This window comes from Coturnix japonica, chromosome 22, assembly GCF_054131305.1.
Source record: "Coturnix japonica strain WE chromosome 22, WE-NBRP24, whole genome shotgun sequence".
NCBI lineage: Eukaryota > Metazoa > Chordata > Aves > Galliformes > Phasianidae > Coturnix > Coturnix japonica.
The window spans coordinates 6460589-6479690 of NC_140684.1; the positions used below are offsets into that span (position 1 = coordinate 6460589).

At 44.4% G+C, this 19102-nt stretch overlaps 1 protein-coding gene across 2 annotated transcripts; it reads right to left on the reverse strand.

The window, feature by feature from the left end:
• Positions 1-23: 23 nt before the first annotated feature.
• On the reverse strand, positions 24-19067 carry YWHAE (tyrosine 3-monooxygenase/tryptophan 5-monooxygenase activation protein epsilon). Of its 2 annotated transcripts, XM_015880463.3 has the most exons (7): positions 18893-19067; positions 10499-10698; positions 5909-6015; positions 5039-5245; positions 4168-4304; positions 2543-2589; positions 24-1015 (listed from the first exon to the last, which is right to left on the reverse strand). In XM_015880463.3, the coding sequence occupies exons 1-6, from the start codon at positions 18954-18956 to the stop codon at positions 2582-2584; spliced, it is 723 nt and encodes a 240-aa protein (XP_015735949.1). In that variant the 5' UTR covers positions 18957-19067; the 3' UTR covers positions 24-1015; positions 2543-2581. The 2 variants fall into 2 exon arrangements, with proteins under 2 accessions (XP_015735949.1, XP_015735948.1); XM_015880462.3 differs by lacking the exon at positions 2543-2589.
• Between the last annotated feature and the right edge of the window lie 35 nt (positions 19068-19102).

A 19102-nucleotide genomic window follows, 5' to 3' on the forward strand; every position in this document is an offset into this window, starting at 1 on the left:
TAGAAAAGAAAGTCATGGTAATATTTGGCATTTTTAATTTAGGTTTGTTTTATTTAAGTTTAATGTTAATTCCATGCTGTGTTTCAGTAAGAACAATACAGATTCTGTATCTGTGGCTCCAGTCAGATATCCAGTAGTACAAATTAGCTTCAAGTTACACATACTGAACAAAAGAGGTTGAGCGAGCGAAGGGAGATGGGGAGGGGGGGGCGGGGGGGGGAAGAAAAGAAAACATATTGAACACGCATGCAGGCTTATCAATGCCACCTTCAATGCTAACCTGCTTGGAGGAAAAGTAAAGAACAGGCAAGAATGAGCAGCCACGGATTGTTGAACTGTTACCAGCACCGCGTTTTTCAGCCGCATCTCAGCAGTTTGGAAGGTTTGTTTTCCTTATTTCTTTTTGTTATTACGGTAACCCCACTCCAATAGACGTCCCAATGCAACCTGGGACTCCAAGCTACACATCCAATTAAGTTTAAACATTGGTATAAAACTCCATTTGAACGATTAGAAAAAGAAAGAAAAATGCCACCAACGCGCTACCTTGGGACAAGGAACCTCCCCTAAATAATAACAGCCTCCAGGTGTCACTTCCACTTCTAATGGCCGCCACTGCGGCTGGCAGGAGACAACACAGTAATGCTGAACGAGCCTTGATGCAAGTCCTGTTAGTGTCTTAAGGAAACTAAAAGCTGGCACCAGTAAAATCCACAGAAATTCACTCTTGCCTTTAAGAACTTTTAAACTGTGTAAAAAAATAAACAAAAAAAAAAAAACCAAAACAAAAAAAAAAACCAAAAATAAACCAAATAAAAATAAAGAAACCCAACAGGGCAGGAACCTAAATTCTGAGATCCAATGTAAAAGTCAGATTTGGTGGTTCTCAGAGTGACACTGAGGGTTTTTGTGGGGAGGGGGAAGGGTGGTCAGAGATGGGTTCTCTTGTTGGCCTTTGTGTCTCACTGGTTTTCATCTTCCACATCCTGCAGCGCTTCTTTATTCTGTTCTTCACCTACGGAGGCATTCAGAAGGCAGAAGTTAGATTCTAAACATGAGACCTGAGGAAAGCCTTAACAAGCATCTAAGATTAATAGTTTCATGCATTTACACACTCGCTCACACTTGCATGAACAACACACACACTCGTAACAGCCAGATCAGGAGCGAAGCGCTTCCATGGACATCGAGCCTTGGAACCAACTGGTCACACTTCACACTGTAACTGCAGCACAAACCATCACAGCTCTGTGCTGCAAGGACAGACCATGAACCACCACCCCTGAGAGCTGAGGCTGCGTGTGATCAGCCCTGATGTTGATCAGGAGATGAACAGCCAGGACAAAACAGCTGTAGGTCCACGTCCTTTAACCACAGCATACCTTCCTATGGAGCCTCATTCCTACTCTAGGGATTGCTGAGGACATCAACCAGCTGCCACAAACTGTATACAAAAAAACATTGAAGAATGCCAATGTGTTTTCTTGCCCAAGTCCACTCAACCTCAACAACTGCAAGTGACTGCAGTCCAGTTTACAGTACTGCACTGATGGCACGTCAATGCCCTTCCCTGCTGCAAAACCCAATGTGACAAGAAATCCTGGGCTTGAGTTTATCAAGAATGCTTTATGAAAACACAGCTGGTTTGGACCCATCCAACCAGGCTGCAACATGCAGTGCAATGGAAGCCCATCCAGAAGGGCTCTGGCAGGAGGTTTCTGTTGTACTGCAGCTGCCCCGGGGGAGGTGCATGCAATGTGTCCTGCTATAACAGGGAGAGGTTACCACACTGCAGATAGGGCCCCACTACAGGCACCGTTCAGCCAACAGACAGGAAGCTGAACAAATGCTTTCTTCACAATTATCCCCAGCCAAGTGACACAGCACTGCCCTAAAGGCACGTAAACGAGAACCGTCCAAAACCTAATATGATTTGCAACTAAATGCACTCAGATGAGAGATGACTTTCAGTACGTTATCAGACCACCTGCTCAGAGCACATCCAGATTCAGCATTACCACCAGGCAGGTTCTGGAAGAGGTGGCTTCATGCTCCAGCAGGGGGTTGGACCAAATGATCTTCTGAGGTCCCTTCCAGTCCCTGACACTCTGTCAATGGAGGCTACATGGTGTCCAACAACATCATAATTTACATAGAGAACTACAGAAACAGGCTGTTTAACTGAAGATTGCCAAGGCCCTACCCAAAGAAGATGATTAGAAGATCTGAGCATGCTCTTGCCAATGCACTTAAGCAGATAGTCCTGTCACAGGCAATAGTGGAAGTACTTCTCATGCCTAAATAGTCTTAATATTCCACCCAGGAATGCAGCTCAAATTCCCAAACTCTGGGGTTATGCTGGAACTCAGTTACATGTATCAGACCTGAGCAACAGGTCAGAGATCAGAACATGGCTTAGCCCTGGAATGAGCCCAAGATACAAGCAGTTTGTCAGCAGCAAAACAGTGACAGAGGCAAGCATGATTAGTGGTCAGAGGAAAACTGACGCTGCAAAGCTCAGTGAGCCACAGAGAGGACTTACAAAGTAGACTTTTTAGGAAAAGAACAGTTGGACTTTCCTTTAGGAATCTATACGGCAGGAAAGAAGGGGAGAATAGGAATCATATGAAGATGACGTCAGGAGCATTGAAGTAAACTAAACAGCTTGTTTGTGGCACGGTTCAGACTGGTACATGAGGTGAAAAGGTGCAGCTGCTGAGTAACGCTCCATTCCAGAACTCAAAGGCTCTGGCCCATTTGGGGACACTGAGTTCTGGATGTAACTGCTTCAAACGCACTCACTGCACCTACTGAATGCCGTAAGGACAGCACAGCTTTGCACCTACGTGTACACTCATCACTCAAACATTGTATTCTTTTAAGTTTTAAGCAGTTCTGCAGTGTTTGCAGCTCTGCAATCACTGTCCTGCTGGAATGCATCATGAACAGTAAACGATGCTGCTCTGAAATGCTTCAGGAACAACAAAATCACTGGTTTTCTACACTGCAGAGCTAATGATGATATGGGAAATGTGGATGGGGATTATGTGAAAAAGGCACGTAAAGAAACTCTGCAAATGGTCTCATTAAATGTCTGTGGTACACAATGAGATGTCAGGCAGCTCACGTGCAAATAAAGGCTGCTTCTGGAAGATGTTCCAATGCTGCTACCTCACATCAGCCATCCAGCCTTGTTAGCTGTGCTGAAGCTTCCAAATGCAACCACAGCAAGGGAGGCACCTCGTAGCACTGCAGTGTCAGAGCAGTGTCCACACTGAGCCACCCACACCTAAGCCCAAAGAAATGGGGGTAACGTTTTAACTGTAGCATCCACATGGTATCAGGCAGGAAATCTGCAATGCTACAGCTGCTTTCTGAGGGGACACAGTACTGGGAAAAGAAGCCCTCTGACAGCCCCCATGGTGTAAGTTATATCTTCAATAAGCATCATACAGCTTTTATTAAGTATCTGAAGTCAAGCTGGAATGTTTCAGACCTCTGAGTATCTAAGTGTGTAATACACTTCAAACAGGACTCATGTTCTTCTTTTACCTTAAGAGAAGGAACAGCTTTAAAAGCTTCATTCTAAAACAATTATTATTATTATTTAAAACAAAAAAGCACAAGTTCTCTCTTTCTGGATAAAGCTGAGTTTTAACTGCCAGTATGTGAGACAAGGCAAACAAAGCAATTTACACCTGGCACTGGATGTCAAAGTCTAAGAGGAAACAGCTTCCTTAAAACACCAAATAACCGTCAGATGTTGGTAAGCAGTGCTCCCTGCCCGTGCTGGGGACACAAACAGCCTCTGCTCTGGCCATGCCCCCTGTGGAGGCAGGAGCTGAACATCTGCTGGGAGCACTTCAAGAAGGAAAAGCTTTTCAAACATCCAAATATCAGAAGTGACCTGAGAGGAGGGTATCAGACCACTCATAATACTGCCTCCTGAACTGGAAATTCACATCTGGTTCAAAGGGGAACTGGAAGACCAACAGGCTAATTAAGCCACTGCTTTTTACAGTGTTAATAATCTCACACCTTCAAGTGTGAAACTGAAGAAGTTTCCTTGTTGGTGTTTTTACTGCTGCCATTCATGAGCTAAATATTTCTGAATGTGTTCTGGGCAGGAATGAGGAGACGCAGCAGTTCAGAGCTGAGCTCACTTACCATCACCCTGCATGTCTGAAGTCCATAGTGTCAGGTTATCACGTAACAACTGCATGATAAGTGTAGAGTCCTTATAGCTTTCTTCACTCAGCGTATCCAGTTCTGCAATAGCATCATCAAAAGCTGCTTTCGCCAACCTGTAAGCACAGAATAAAACCCATTTAGCGTAAACTAGGAAAGGGAATTCAGAAGCCTACACAAACCTATTACTCAGAGCACCCATCTTCTAGTTGGCGGTATGACAACACAGCCTCTATCAATCTTTCTTCTTCCAAACTGACTGCTTTGTGTGCCTAACAACAGTACTGACTCAATCTGTGTCTCCTTCAACATTACTACACCCTGCAGCTCTGCTGTTTGCTAAAAGCTTTAAGAAAGCACTCACCTAACCTGCAGTGATAGGACTGAAACGCACCATTTGCCTTGTTCCTTGTTTTTATGCCCACACAAACTAAATCCCTGAAGACAGATGAGATCACAGTTCTGAAGATGTCACTCATTTCTGTGCCCATGACCTCTCACACGTTGTATAAGACTTGTGTAAGAGCCAACAGCAAGAGGCGAGCTCAGTTACCTCACACTTCTTGCAGGACATGGACATGCACAGTTAACATGCAAGCTGTCAGGCTGCCATTGGTTCACTGACTCAAAGTTAATGCTATTCTGCTTCTCCAGTAATCTACTTTCAGATAAACAAATGCATGCGGGCTGAAAAGGAAAAGTTGAAAGCTATTAACATGACTTAACCTCAATCAAAGACAAAAGAAGAAGCCAACCCAGTATTTCTGAGTTAAAAGACATCACACCCAACTGGGGATCACACTCAGCTTGTTGAGCATGCACAGAAAATCCCCCCCATCTTCTCAGTTACCTGCAGGCACGATCAGGAGAATTAAGAATTTCATAGTAGAATACAGAGAAGTTGAGGGCAAGTCCTAGGCGGATAGGATGTGTTGGTGGGAGTTCTGTCATTGCAATATCACTAGCAGCCTTGTAAGCCACCAAGCTGTTCTCTGCAGCCTCCTTCCTGTCATTTCCTGTGGCAAACTCAGCCAGATACCTATGGTAGTCCCCCTTCCTGAAAGCAACAACAGAACAAGAAGTTAGTCCTTACTTCCACACTCAGCCAAAAAAACTGCTTAGTTCCAAAACTTATTTTATACATTTACACATTAAGGGATGTTACTGCTGAATTACTGTCCAGACAACAGTGCTTCAGTACCTCAGTGAGTTTCAAACCATCAAGCAGGAAAAGGTTTGCATTTAATTTCTGTTGCTCTGATACAGAAATCACAGTATTGGCTTCCCCATTACCCACCTATGCAGCTGTACAAGTACCTCATCTAATAGTAAATTTTTTTGCAGGTTTAAAAGTAACCCACAATATACTTCAAATAGATGGGATCATTTACAGATAAAGATCACTTCAAGACTGTATGGTCACAGTTCATACATGTAAATATTAAAGCAGAGATGAGATCCTTGTATTATCTCAAAGAATGAACAACAGCTCCTGAGAAGCTCCGACCATCTCATTCTGAACTGGCCTCGAGCTCCTGTCTGCCACCAACAGCCCAAGTGCAGACAATGGGATATTCACTGCACACATTGAGCTGCCCTCCTCTAGGGAGAAATTACTGGCCTTCACCACGCAGAAAAAACCAACCATTTATAGTTACTGTATTCTTGTTATCTATTCCAGCTACAACATGAAGTCCTCACCTCACATGGCAACACTTACATTTTGTAATAGAAAACCTTGGACTCGCCAGTGTTAGCTGCTGGAATGAGGTGTTTGTCCAGTACATCCAGAATGTCACAACAGATTAACTTCAGTTCAGTCTCAACCTAAAAAGAAAAATAACCACAATGAGGCAAGGTCAGCACTGAGACTAAAAGGCTGCTCCAAAAATAATATAAACAGGTGACAAAAAAATCCAAGGAGGGGGAAGATGAGAAAAAACAGAATAAAAAGATTCAGCTGTCCACAGGTACATTAAACAATAACAGCACAGGGCAATCAGCTGGGACACAGGGAGGCGAGGACTGATGGATGATGAAACGCATAACCTAATAATGGAATCCCAAATTCCCTGGAAAACATCTTGCTGGACAGTTGCATTACGTCTGTCTCAGCAGTAATTCCTTACTGCAAGACTTGCACAACCAGTGCCTCACATGTTTGAGCCCGGAAGGCTGTCCTAAAGTGGTCGTGGTGAAGGGGAACAATTTGAATGCAATTAAGAGAGGTCGGCTCAACTCCATCTCACCCTTGGGGTTAAGCTATACATTCACAACAGGTTTTCACTGCTCACTTGGGACACAGAGAACCCTACAACACAAATCCTGCAACAACAGATCAAAAAACATCACAGACAGAAGGAAAAAGTCCAGAAAAAATACAAACTTCAGAAGCAGGCAATAAAATAAGCAAAGCACAGCAGAAACCATTAACAGCAAGGTCAGCAACAAAGGAAAGCCGGTATATAGTCTTATATGAGACTTTAATGGCCACAGTTGGAAATGGTCACATCACTTTTCCTTTCCGATTTAGAACATAAAACAAAGGTTATAACGTTGGTTTCTACTATAGGAAACATCACACCTGAAAGCAAAGAAGTGAAGCACCTTCAAGAAAAACAACCTAAAAACTGTCTTTGCACATCAGCATTGCCCACAACAGATTTGTTCCAAGCACTCCTCATTACTCACAGTAGGAGGGGTTGGCAAAGTACACGGCAACCCACTGCTGCTCTCACAATTTAGCATTAACTTACATAGCAACAGCTAGAGACAAATGCAGCTCAAACCACTGTTAGGTTCCACAGAGCAGAGGTTTTCAAGGGAAGGCATCAACATCAGCTTCAATGAACCAGGAGCTGCACATCTCACATCACAGGGCAGCCCCACCAGCTCGCTGCCCTTCTCACCCCTCCACCCATGCAGTTTCCTTTCACATAAGGATGTGTGAAGTGCCAAATCACTACAAAGCTCCAAACCATCGCTGTCTGTACCCACACCCAGCATCAAGAGCTGTAATGCTGCAGATCTAAAGGAAGTTAAACTGGCACATTCCAATTTGCACCAAGTTACTGAACAGACATGGAAAAGCTCCTTCAGGTAAATTCATCTATGGTAAATGTCATATGTAAACAATGTTGGGATGCCCTAACATTCAAGTGGGGAGTTAAATGCTATATTAATGCTTAAGGAAGTTGCTGAAATATGGTCACTTGAAGTATCTACTTCATATATTCTTGTGCTACTAAAGCTATAAAACCTTTGCCAGCAGTCAGTTCCTGCAAACTTCTTTCCTCTTGATCCTCTTTCTCAATGACTTCTTTTGCAGAGATCTTCAGCAAAACTGCAAAGAATTAAATCAGTTTCTAATCTTCTTTTGTTAAACCATACACGTACAAACTTCCATTTCATCTCAGATCTTTTTCAGCTGTGTTTCAAGGATCACTCACACGAGTTACCAGAGATCAGCTGCTGATAAGGGTGATGTACATACCCTGATCAGGCTTTAAAACTTAGAAGCTTTCATACAAACTGAGTTAAGAACAAAACACTAAGAGAACTATGCCCCCCAGCACCCCTCCCCCCCCCCACCTCCCAAATCCTAAGAGGTCTCTTGCAACAAGGATCTTCTCTCAACAGACTGGATCACTGAGCTCTGCAAAGCCAGCACAGGAGCCCACACTAAACCTGTTCAGAGCACTCGGAACAGGTAGTTTTACTGCTCAAAATACGAACATAGAACTACAGGCTCTGACTGGCAAGGAGAGATGGCTCATCCCAGTACATGTGCAGCCACAATCCACTGTGCCTCTGTTTTAGTAGCAGTGCTGGATTAAGCAGATTTGATTGTGTTCTCAGCTCTGCAGGTACAGAGCCCTGTAACCACCTGGTGATTTTAACAAAGAAACTGACTGGAAGCCACCAGGTGGTCGGGGCCTGCACTAATTCCTTGCCCCAATTCAGTATTTAGCCCACAGAAGAGCTGTGCCTCATAACTGGGATGCAACATGAAACCAATGCAATCGGCAGCAGCTGTTGAAGCCTGTGAGCTGCCTTCCTCCTTGTGCCCCTGAAAAATGAAGTGGGCATCAACACAGCCTGATGTGATGCATGAAGAGGTGAAGGTGGCCCGGCAGCTTCCCACAAGCTCAGCTTGTTAAGCACAAGCACTAGAAACACATGTAAATACAGACCTTAAGGGGAAGGTGAATACTTGTCCTATGCTATTAGCGAAGGGATTTGCTCTTAGAGCAAGGACGTGAGCTGCATCATCTGCAAATGAACACGGCTTCATCCGCTCAAGGACAAGCTGAGAAAGCCTGTGTTCTCATGCACAGAGATGTAATGGAGCCACGAGCTCCACTTCTGCACATCCATCCACATGGCCACACATCCAAAAAAATGCAGGAATCACACAGGCAGCATTTTTTCCACACGGCTACAATGTGTTCTGCTACATCTGTCTTAACATCTCACACCATCAGCCCTTGAGATCTTCCCCAAGTAATACTGGCAAGAACTTAAAAGTCTGCGGAGTTTGAACACAACCAAAGTGTTAAACTGGAACAAATACCAATACAGACAAAAAAACATCCATCGCTTGCACATAAGCTACATCTTTTATTTCAGCTCACGCAGCAATTTCTAGCTGTGCAAACCCACTGCTGGTTCTGGTGACAGGGGAAGATTTCTCCACTGACAACGCTTCTCTCCACTCCCCAGGACCTTAAACTTGGCTTGTCCCTGAAAAAGCACTTTTTTCCCCCCCCCCTCCTTCCTCAGAGTCTCACAAGCATGGGAAGGATCTCTTAACAAGATTCAGCTCAAAATCAGGAATGCAGCAACAGCGTGTATTTGTTGACATGGCAGGCAGTAAGCAAAATAACCCCAACTCTCCAGACCTTATCTGCTCCCCCAAGCACTGAGTATGACAGCAGGGCAGTTCTGCAGCTCTCATGTCAGCAGCAAAAGAGAAGCTGGACCCAAACCTTTGTGTATGTTCTTTAGGCCCTCAGTGCTCAAATTCTGCCTTGACAATCCAATTAATGCTCTCCACATATAAAACAGTCTTCCAGTAGCTACAAACAGGACTCAGTCTTCAGCTACAGCCAACAGTACGAGCCTCTTGGAGCACTCAGGCCAGGCAGGCAGACACATCTACTCTTTCTTCAGCATGGAAATGCACTCCTGTGCTCCCCACAGCATTCTTCCACTTAAAGCTCACAGCACCCAAAGGACCTGCGATGGCTCTTCCCTTGAAGAATTTAACACATGGAAGTACTGTTGTATAGCAGTGCATTCTACATGGCCTGTACATTTATCTCAATACACTACTCTGAGGAGTGTATGTGTGTATAGTTCTTCCTCACCAGTCCATTCTGCACAGCATTTTCTTGCTTTAAAAAGAGATGCAGAACAATGTTTTTTCATTGTCTCTGGAAGGACTATAAAAAGTCTTTTCACTATTAAAGGATCTCTGGAAAAGATAGTAACTGCCTACAAAATGTTAAGCAAAAAAACCCCAAAGCATGAGGTTTAAGACAAATGATACTGTCTTAATTTATATGCTCTGCTTGGAAGATTTTAGATACCCATCAAGAAATGGTATTTGGGACTGTATGTAACTGGCAGAGCTGCACCCCATCAGCACGCCAGCATAAAATTAGAAACTCAGAACTTGAACAATTCCACAGAGCAAACAAAATGCTATGAGTCAAAAGAAAACAGTCCAGAGCCATTCTTCAGAAAGGAGTCCCAAGCCAACATCATTCCCATTGGCAGCATATGAATCAGTGCCAGGTAATTAAAAGAGACACTCCACTGTTTCTGTGAGAGTGAAGATGGGAAACGTGGAGGCACTTATCCTGCAATGATGGATCTGAAGTCTGCAGAAATGCGTAGGACTTCAATTCTACATGAGAGTGTCTGCTCCACATTAAACCATCACTTAAGGAGGCCAGGGTTGGGGGGGCAGGGAACAGCTCACTGTTCTAATAGCCAACAGTTTCATTAGCCCTCACTGATGAAAGGCTCAGCTCACTCCAAGTTCTCCATTTTAGGTAAAGCTGCACAGGCTGACTAGACTCACCATTCAGTTATTTCCATCTATTCTTCCCCCCTTTCTGAAGGGAGAAAATAGCAAGGCCCTACAGCTCATTATACATCTAAGTTTCACAGTTGAGACGTCCAGAATATCTTAATATTCCCCGTTCCTACAAACACAGGAATACTTAAACTTAATGGTAACAAACCCAGAGTCCAGATCTTCTTAGCTAAATGACACTACACTACAGCACCAACTACATCTTACCATTTGCCGATATTCCCGAATCATTTTTAATTTATCTTCTCCTCCTTTGTTTTCTTCTTTCTGTTCAATGCTGCTGATTATTCTCCAGGAAGCTCTTCTGGCTCCAATCACGTTTTTATATGCAACAGAAAGCAGGTTTCTTTCTTCCACTGTCAACTCCACATCCATTCCAGCCACTTTCTTCATTGATTCAACCATTTCTAGGAAGAAAAGGTCACGCAGTTATTCTCAGTATTAAAGCATCTTTCAAACCATTCACGAGAAGCAGCGCATTAATGATAACTTGTCAAAATAGGCTCCCTCCTCCTTTCATCCAGTTACACCTTGCTTTTATAGAGGAATGCTCCAAACAAGTCAGTGAGCACATACACAAAGAACTACCTGATGCTCTTTCAAATGCATTTGACAAGGGTACCCAAAACATTCCTTCAAGACAGTTTGAGACACAAACAAAAACAGCTTAGCAGAAGGATTCCATAGAAGCAAAGCAGAAGGAATATTGTCGTTATGGAAGCAAGTTGAAGTTCCACGAGGAAACCACCAGAAGAAAAATTAACTGCTTGGAGAAGTGACAGGAGAGTCCTCCTGAGGAAAAGCAGAGCAGCACCACCCAGCCATGCCAAGCAACTATTTGCACTGGAAAAATAACACAGTAAATGTAATTTGTATTTATAGCTTAAACCGTTTAGAAAAGACTCCCAAACCTCAGGTGAAAAAAAAAATGATTACTAAATACAGCTTTTCTATGTCCAAGTGAAAGTAAAAACCTAAATTACTTAAAGGTTTTAATCCTTTCATTACTCATCACATTATGATTTCCTATGACCTAACAGAAAAATAAAGGCTGAAATTATTACATATATGCTGAGAGAGCTTAGTCTGAGATACCCGGAAGCCCTACGTTACCTCCTGCTAACAAGTGCTTCAGCTCATTCAACCTCTACCTTTCAGCTTCTAGAGCAGATGAGAACCCCACAGACAGGAAAGCCATTAACGAGCAAGACTGAGCCCCCTGCAGCCCCCTAACCCTATCTACCTCACATCCTCATTCTCCCCTGCCCCCAAACCTTCACATGTTCTGCTGCATAATGGCAGTAAGAAAGAAGATGCAAGTGAATCTGAATTGTCATTCCCTTCCCCCATCAGGTGCCCAAACTCATCACCTTCACAGGAAAGAAGCCATTTCAGTAATAGAACTACAGCCTCAATTTTCTCCCTTGCAGGAATGGTGTTATCAGTCTCCAGCAGGTTGCCACATATGCAGGACAATTTAATAGCAGCTCTGTTCTCATCAGGAGTAAAAAACAGCCCTACCTCTACCAGTACATTCTGCTGCTCCAGCTCATGAAGTAACAATAAGTGATACTTGGGTAAGTGTTTTCCACACCCTACAATTTAAAATGAACTCTTTTTGATGAAGATTTCAGAAAGTCATCCTAAACAGCTCTTTAAATATACTTAGTGTAAATACACAGTCTCATAATTTAAACTAACCTAAAAGCAGTGCTATATAGTTACAGCAAGCAACTTAAACAGTGCATGCTCTAGGATTTCTTTCCTAAAGGGTGACCCATCCATCTATTCAAATCATCTCAAAACTTTGATCTTTTTTCCTGAAATCATGAGTTATGCTCTCAGATTTTGATGTTTCTTATGCAGCATTCAAGTACATTCAAGGCAGTCTGCCTGCCACAGTGTTTGCTCTTGTGAAGGACGACCAACACGAATGAAGACTCGCAGTCCCTGCTAGTTGGATATCTGTGCCAAGCTCCAGCAAGAACCATAAGGCTTGTATTTTAGCTTAATGTTTAACTGACCTCAGATAAGAAAAGTAATTGAAACTGTGCCACAGCTTCAGCGATGAACCCGTAGCTGTGACTGCACAGCCCTCCTTTCACTCCTTAGTCATATGAGTTCATGAGCAGAAGAAATACCCCCTAGAAAGTAATGCAGATAACAGGGGAGGTGGTGATGCTGTGCTCATCTTTCATGCTCATTTCCAGGCATCCACCATCACTCTGAAGATCTTTGAATGTGACCGCCACCCTTCACCCAAACTTGTACTGTCTAAACCTTTGTATCTCTTTATACATCAGTGTGACATACGTAGATAATTAACTGCTCCAGGAGCACAGAGGTGATAAACACGTACAGCAAGTTTATTGGCTCCTACATCATTGAAAAAGGAGCAGGAAATCACACCTGTACATTCACCAACTGGAAAAAAGCAGTCTTATTCTAGACTAAGAAATATTCTATACAAAGACACACACCCACAAGCAGAACAAGTATTTGATATTCTAGGTGCAGCTTCAGCTGTCTGGAAGATCCTACGCAGAGATGAAAAGCTTGGAGACGATTCACGACAAAGTACAAGTCTGAGATTACATCTCAGTAAGAAGGATTATGGCAGCAATGATAACCCACTGCACACCTCAGCTGAAGATGTTAACGCTGCATTACAGAAGCAGCAGCATTACATGGATTCAAAAAGAGCTCGTCATTAAGTGGTTAAGTTCCAGCCTTGTGGCTGTCACCTTATTAAGCCACCGTCACATCGTGCCACAATCAGAGCAGGAAATCCCCAAAGTATGAATTGAGAAGATAGGAGAATATTCTGGATATCTATTGACTTCAATCCTTCCCCAGGCCTCTGCCATGGGCTGTTTTTGAGAAGTATTACAACAAATGAACGTTTCTGACTGAGCAGGTAATACCATTTATGTATTTTATGGGGAAAAAAAGCATTTCAGTGAGACACAACACTGCCTACACTTCCACAACAGTCCAACAAAACCTATTAGTTATCTGTCCCTACAGCTGAACACTGCCAGGATGATGGCTGGCTCCTGCTGGTGCTGCTGTGGAAGACACACAGGGACACAACCACAGCCTGAGCAGCACAAAGGAATAGACAGGGGCTGCCATACTAAGGGCTGCTACCTCCAAGGGGGATGTGCCTTGGGGCTAGGCCTTCTGTTTTAAAGAGGAAGAAGATTACTACAGCTTTAAGTCCCCAGATACAGAGTTTGGAGCGCCTGTAAATCAGGATGAAGCTTTCTAAAGCCCTTAAACATAACTACAGGTTTTTCTACCTTTTCCAAAAGGTGGAGGAACAGCCAAAACTAAACTTATAAATGCTCAGGGTGTATCCATGTCTTTAAAAATAGATATATCGAGTCAAAGGATCTGATCTAAAACACAGTTCCTTGAAAGCACCACAGGGGAAAAAAGAACAATACAATGCAGTACTGTAGTTCTATGGGTGGACTGCAATCCATCACGAAGCAGAGAAGCCTCCAGAACAGACAAGGCTTGTGCAAGAAATGGAGCCATTTGCTTTAAATGCTAATGGACCCATACAAAGCCACAAAGTTAATTTACTGTGCGCTAAAAAGTAATGGGGGAAGTTTATAAGTGTTGAGAAGCACAGCACTGATAGCCATCTATTAGGGCACAAGTGATGAGGAAACAGAGAACAAAAGAACAAAAGAATGAATGCCTCTTTATCAGGGGGAAAAAAAGACACTCAAGGTATTTTCTGTTCCTCAATCTCCAGAAGCCCGAACAATCCAGGATCTGGAGCATCCCTTTGTAAGGAAGAGCAGCAGCCAACACACTACACGTTTTCTAGAAGAATTATAAAGCTTTTCCAAAACAGAAACCAACATTTAACAGCAGATTAGGAAGGAGAATCACTGCATATCAACCAACACCAGAACCGACCTGACAGCTTTATCATCAGACTGAAAATGGAAGTCTAGGTCAGTGATTTATAGAAGTGACAACAGAAACCACTCGGCATTTGCCAAGGCACCTCATCGGAGGATCTTTAAGGATTTCTACTGCTATCATGTACAGATCAGATCCTCTCTTGAATGGAGACCTGGATGAAAGAGAGCTAATGGGGTACGAATGTAGGCTCAGTGTTCAAAGCAGAGTAAGGTCACCAGTGGAACCACACTAGGAAGCATGTTAGCATTTGTAAGTGATACAGAATAAAAGAGTATTCAATACTAATTTAGTAGTCATAGCAAATTGCTAAGAGCAATAAAGACCAAAAAGAGCAGGAGAAATAATGGCACACGTTTTCTCTATTAAGTGATGTGTAACCATGAGAACTACAGCCCATAGATTCCATTCTCTCCAGACGTGCAGCCCTCTGATCCATGTGATACCAGCAGGCACCATCCTATTCACTGCAATGATCAGCCCCAAATCCAAGCCAAAAGAAACCAAGGTCTTAAATGTTGGTGCACCCCAGACAGTTCTAATGTTTGATTGTATGACTGAACCACACAGTTCTACAGAGCATAATCCCATATTAATGCTCTTGAAGAAACAGATGATCGAGACCAAATAATTCAACTAATAGTTGCATTTTCTGCACAATCAACCTACCAACACGATTTCTAAGTCACTTCTATATCTTCAAGTTAGGAAGACGTATCTTCCTAAAAGACAGAGGACTCCTACTAAGAAGAGTCAGTTTGAAAGCAGAGGCAAACAAGGACAGAGTCTCATCATACATTTCAGTTTGACTGAGATCTGCTACTTAAGAGTCTCCTAATACAAGAACTTGAGTAAGTTAATGGACACTAACCCAGTACGTGGGCTTCCTGCAGGGCACTGAGCCATCTAAGGTTGGATGCTCAACACTTCTGGTATCTCAGATGTTTCAAGAAGCACATTATCAAAGGTCCTCACACAGCTCTGCTGGGCAGAGGGGAATTACACCCCTCAAATGCATTTATATTATTTACTTGAAAGAGGACCACTGCAAACTGAAAATTATGAGCAACTTAATCATTCACCTATCTCATAAGTGAGAATTTGATTCTTCATCAAGCTGTAATTGCAAGTCCTGCTACTGTGAGCCAACTCATTCTACAATATGTTCAGATTTTGGATTCAGTGCACACCTTGTTGCCTTCAGAGGGAAGGTTTGCTTCTCTGGCAATGAGTTAATAGCAACACAGGAGTTACATGTTGACTTGCTGTACTGGGAATCAGGAGAGCTGTCAATTATCTTCTTCCCAGCTGTAAACAGAGCTATTATCCTCACCTGCTACACCCTGGGTAAACGTCAAATGATGTATTTCAAGATCTGTGGCACAAATCTGTTGGCAGGACTGAAGCACCCACAGGATTCACTCGGAGCTTACCTTCTATCCTAGCATGCTTCTCTACTGATGAGAAGAAAGGTGCTACCTAGCTTCTGCAACAGAGAGTTAGTTTTGACATTCAGCAGTCCATGAGAACGCAGATACATACAATCTTTTGATGTGAGAAAGTAAAGAGTTAGTGATTTCATAAACCAACGCAATTTTATCAACTCCAGTTGTTTCCCAGAAAAGACATTTTATATATATTACGCAATTGGGAACCATCTTTGAAGGAACTCAAAGGGTTTTCACTCAGGGTGGTGACACACTGGAACAGGCTGCCCAAGGAGGCTGTGGATGCCCCATCCCTGCAGGCATTCAAGGCCAGGCTGAATGTGGCTCTGGGCAGCCTGGTGACCCTGCACATAGCAGGGAGTTGGAACCAGATGAGCACTGTGGGCCATCTCACCCCAGGCCATTCTGTGATTCTATGAAGTGCAGGTAAATGTGATTTTTTTCCTCAAGTACGATTTGTCACAAAGCTTTCTCTAATACAAGTAGGCTGCCCGGCATTTTGTGATCTGTCATGACATGCCTGGGTAGATCCGTAAAGACAGACACCCAAATCTCTTACTATCTCTAGGGATCACAGCTTTAAGCATTATTTACACTGCAGAGGCACCTAAGAAAGTTGTCCTCTTAATCTGGGCCGATATAGCAAGGGCTGTACAGAGACAGAACTAGATTCCCAACAACTGGCAGGCACAGCCTGCAAGGCTTCAGAACTTAAGTGGGTCATGTAACTAAAAAAAACCCAAAAAACTTGTTAGATTCCTACCTTAGAAGCTGCCTCAAATGCCATGGACCATGGCTGTTCTAACCACACAGCACGCTGAGCCTCACTGAGAAAGATGTGGCAGAACGTAACGCTATCCTACCATTAAACATCAAAAATTGTCATTTAACATTCATATTCAAGTCACAGAACAGGTTTATATTCCAGCATATTTGTAGCCAGTACTTACCATCAGTAGTATCTGGAAGTTATTCACTATTACCTCACCATCATGTATCTCAAAGGTAAAACTAAAGAATGAAACTAAGCATCACTTCACTTCCCCACAGCATTTCATTCACATTGAGCAGCCTCAGCACTTACTTTCATGTAAATGAGAATATACTCTTCACTTTTTAATTGCTTCCAACTGAACGATACAGAATTAGATGCTAAACCTGTACCTACAGTATTTATTTTTCCAGGCCAGGGACAGAAAAAAAGGCAGAAAGCTATAGAACAACATGAAGAATTAAGGGATGCACCTTAAATTTGTTGATTCAACTCCATGCCAACAAATTCTGCAAGTCTGAATCCCACAATATTGCTTTAAAGATAAGAACACTATGATTATCATTACCTCCTCAGTGAGGGTGTTCTTATTAACACTCAGAAGCCACACAGAAGCCCTCTGAATTCTGACCTAGGCAATTCATTCTTCAAACACCCACGGGAGCATTGGGATTGGAAGCCCACTGACTGCCATTGTGTGGCATTTCTATCTCTATCAACCTTTTTTTGATAAGGAAATCAGGCTGTGCTGCAGATTTCTACAATAAGGGAAGGTCTGATTGCTTTCCAAAGAAGTGATTTCCCATTCAGCTAGGAAAGCATCAGTTATACCTCAAAAGGATGATGTATCCCCCAAACATCCTTAGCCTGGAGTTCCATTCAAACCACAGCTCACCCCTGCACTGAGGCTCATCTGTACCAGGTGAACAAACCCTCCCACCCCACACACACACCCAACACCAGCAATACTGCTGGATTTGTGGTCTTTGTGGAAGATGGCAGCAATGAGAACAATGCACCTTCCCATCCCACACTCCTAAGGAGACAAAAAAACCAAGATACCCCAAACCTACAACCCCCTCCTCAACCACTTGTACCCACAGATGTTGCTCTCCTACTATGAGCTGCATCTTACTTGAAGGGGTGGGCACAAGTCACCCCACAAAACCTGCTTTGGGGGACATTTTTTCCCCCTCTAAGTCCCTACAGTTACAACAAGGAGACTATCTGGCTGCTGTCACTCAGCACGATTCTTATTCCTACCCCATTTCTACCAGAACATTCACTGCAGATGGTCTTAATTACTCCTTCATTTCTGTTTTCCTCCCCCAAAAGGTGTATTTCTCAGCTTTGGAATCCCATTATCAGAAGTTTTCTAAGCAGTAACTCAGAGAACAAAGCCTAATTCTCACCAGCTGACTTCCCTGCTCTGTGAAAACCCTGATCAATTAATGGACCCAAAGCATCTCCCTCCTTCTAAATGAAATCTAACTGTACTCCCACCCTTTACACACACCGGCTTTTCTTCCACTTGAAATACAGGTCTAAGGGCAGAAATAACAACCCCATTGAGAAAATTAAAGGCCCTTTCTGCTATAGGCAAGAAAAGCACCTTGAAGGGAACAGTCACACGGCAGACATTTTGGGGGCAAGAAATACCATCCAGGGCTGCCAGCTCCTCCCCACCGCCCCTTTTTTTTCCCCAAGATATAAAGGGATCAGAGCTCTAATTTCATAAGGCAAACGAGGGAAGGGGGGGGGGAGGAAAAAAGAGACAAAGTGGGAACGTAAAATGGTCTGTAATGATTTCCAGCGTGTAATGAAAGCATGTGTTCTTCCTTCAGGTAATGACGGGCAGTGCCAGACGGCTGCAGGGTGTGAGCCGTGCCTCCAATGGAAATCGAAGGGAGAGAAAGAGAAGCGCCATCCCGCTCCCTCGGGTCCCTCCGGCATCGCCCCCCCCGAGGGGCCGGCACGAACCTTCCGGAGATCGGGGCGTTGTCTGCGGCGAACCGAGCTCAGCCCCACAGCGCCGAGCTCCGCGGGGCCGCGGCCGGAGGGAAACGCAGCACTAAGGAGCCGCCCGGCACCGCCACAGCCGCCCGCACGGCGCTAAGCAGTGGGGTCTCTTTGTCGGACCCCCGAGGCGGGGGCGGCTCCCCCCTTCCCCCCCCCAGGACTCGCCCTTCGCGGCCGCCATTTTCTTCCCGGTTTCTGCCGCCACCGCCCCCCGTAGCGGGCCACGCCCAGGCCGAGGCCGCCCGCTCATTCAGGGCCCCCCATCCCCGGTTCCACGGCCCTCGGGGCGCTCCCCGGCGCCATTTTGTCGGCGCCCCCCTCCTCCGCCCCTGCCCCCCCCACCCCCGCCCAGCCGCCATTTTGTGGCCGCTCCCTCCCTCTCTCTCCCCTTGGCCTCTCACGGCCTTCCCGGCCGCCGCTCACCATCGTAACGTTCAGCCTGTTCGGCCAACTTAGCCTGATAGACGAGATCCTCCCGATCGTCCATGTCCTGCAGGCGGAGCGGCGTCGGGGAGCGTACGGGGCGGATGGAAGCCGATGGGTCTGTGTGGCTCAGCAGCTACCAGCTCGCTGCTCTCCGGGCAAATATGGCGGCAGCACCTCCTCCCGCTGCATCCGGGCACTTCCACAACC